This window comes from Anarrhichthys ocellatus, unplaced genomic scaffold (genome assembly GCF_004355925.1).
Source record: "Anarrhichthys ocellatus isolate YVR2014 unplaced genomic scaffold, GSC_Weel_1.0 scaffold128, whole genome shotgun sequence".
NCBI lineage: Eukaryota > Metazoa > Chordata > Actinopteri > Perciformes > Anarhichadidae > Anarrhichthys > Anarrhichthys ocellatus.
In genome coordinates, this window is record NW_022280158.1 from 186,518 (window position 1) to 188,205 (window position 1,688).

Sequence of the window (1,688 nt, forward strand, 5' to 3'; positions counted from 1 at the left end):
CTCCTTGGTGCCTTCCTTTGGAAGAAGCCTCCTTGGTGCCTTCCTTTCTGGGGCTTCTCCAGAGCCGCTTGGGGTACACCCAGAACAAGTTAGAGAGAATATAAATCTCACCTGGCTTGGCCCAGAACCTTCCAAAAAAAGCTGGAAAACATTGCTGGGCAAAGGGAAGGCTGCTCTACCTTCCTCCGCCTGCTGCCACTGTGACTCCCCATGGAAGGATATTTCTACTCCTTTCTTCTCAAAAGGTGCCAAACTTCATGCTTATTTAATTATCAGTCAATTATCACATCGGCACCTTTTTTTTTTTTTTAAACACCTCGTTTTTTTACTTTCTGTTCCTGTTTGTGTATTTCCTGTCAGAAATAATCTCATTGAGATACTGATGTAGGCGAGTTGTCGGGGAAGAAAGAAGTCAGTCTCACAGATCTGGGTATCAACCCTGGGGCGTTGTGGTTAGTGGGCACTGCTAAGAGCTGGGACCTGATCTTGTTTCATATCTTAATATCTTAAGAAAGAAGGTATTCTGTTACGGACCAGTTTGTCTAATAAAAGTGTGCTGATTACACCTGAACACTGGAATTGTTGGAGATTTGTTTTCAGTAGACAAATCAATTTAAAGCAAGTTAGACGGATGAGTAACTGGTCCAACAGTGGAAACAAGCATCGTCCCGTAAACTCACCCACTGAGCCTTTAGCGGCGATGGCCACCGTCTCCAGGAGGACCTGGACGATGCCGGCTCTGACCCGCGGTGTGTTCTTGTTGTTGGTGTCCAGGTGATTCAGAACCTGCTGGATGACGTGGTGGGAGTGCTGAGCCTGGACCACAAAGAGACAAAGAAGGATTGAAGACTCGTCATGTTTGGACGGAGCTAAAGTGTGTTTGCCCGCTTTGTCAGCTGAAAGTAAAAGGAACAAACTACTACAACTCAGTTATAGTCATATCATTATGGTCAGTGGACTTCAAAGACGAAATCTCCTTGGAAAGTTGGACATACTGTTGCAATCAGTCTATTGGGGGATTTTGTATGAAACAAAAAACCAACATATTTCTGTTTTGAATATTTGTAATTTATTTTTTTATAAGAGCAAAGCATCCTGGTCTATTTCTTACTCAGGAAACATTGATTTTTGCTTGATAAACCAGACCTCGACATTAAATCCTGACGTGAACGGTTAATGTTTGAGATCAGTGAAACTGTCCCCGGAGCTGCTGAGACCTCGACATGTAAAGACCATCATCGGCAGCTGCTTTTCTGTTCTTTTTAAAATGGTCCAAACGCCGTCGTTTCCTCCTGACAGCAGAACGTTCGACTGCGTCTCTGCGGGACAAACCCACGGTGCGCTTGTTTTTTGTCACTCAGATCAAACAGAATCTCCCGGCAGACTCCCCCCAGACAGATCAGAGAGACCAAACTCTGCTCATGTCACACACACTCACACGGTGGACACACAAGAATAAACCGACGAGACACATGCACACGGAAAGAGAGACACCTGGACCCCAGAACCATTGATTGTGTTTCATCTGTGGCAGCATCTCAGAGTCACCGAGGCACCGATTAAACAAACAGAGAGAGAGCGAGATGGAGGTCTGGGCTTTCAGGGAGTGAGACAGAGTAAAGGAAATAAACTGTTATTCAGTGCAGTAATAAATGTTCTAGCAGTAAACATACAGCAGCTGCTGCTCT

General features: G+C 45.0%; 1 protein-coding gene across 1 annotated transcript in view; it reads right to left on the reverse strand.

Moving 5' to 3' along the window:
* The window catches only part of efr3a (EFR3 homolog A (S. cerevisiae)), a 54,811-nt gene that overhangs the window by 19,515 nt on the left and 33,608 nt on the right, over nucleotides 1-1,688 (reverse strand). Inside the window, exon 10 of the mRNA XM_031877191.1 lies at nucleotides 681-887. Within this exon, the coding sequence (XP_031733051.1) occupies nucleotides 681-887 (207 nt within the window). The remainder of the gene's footprint in view (nucleotides 1-680; nucleotides 888-1,688) is intronic.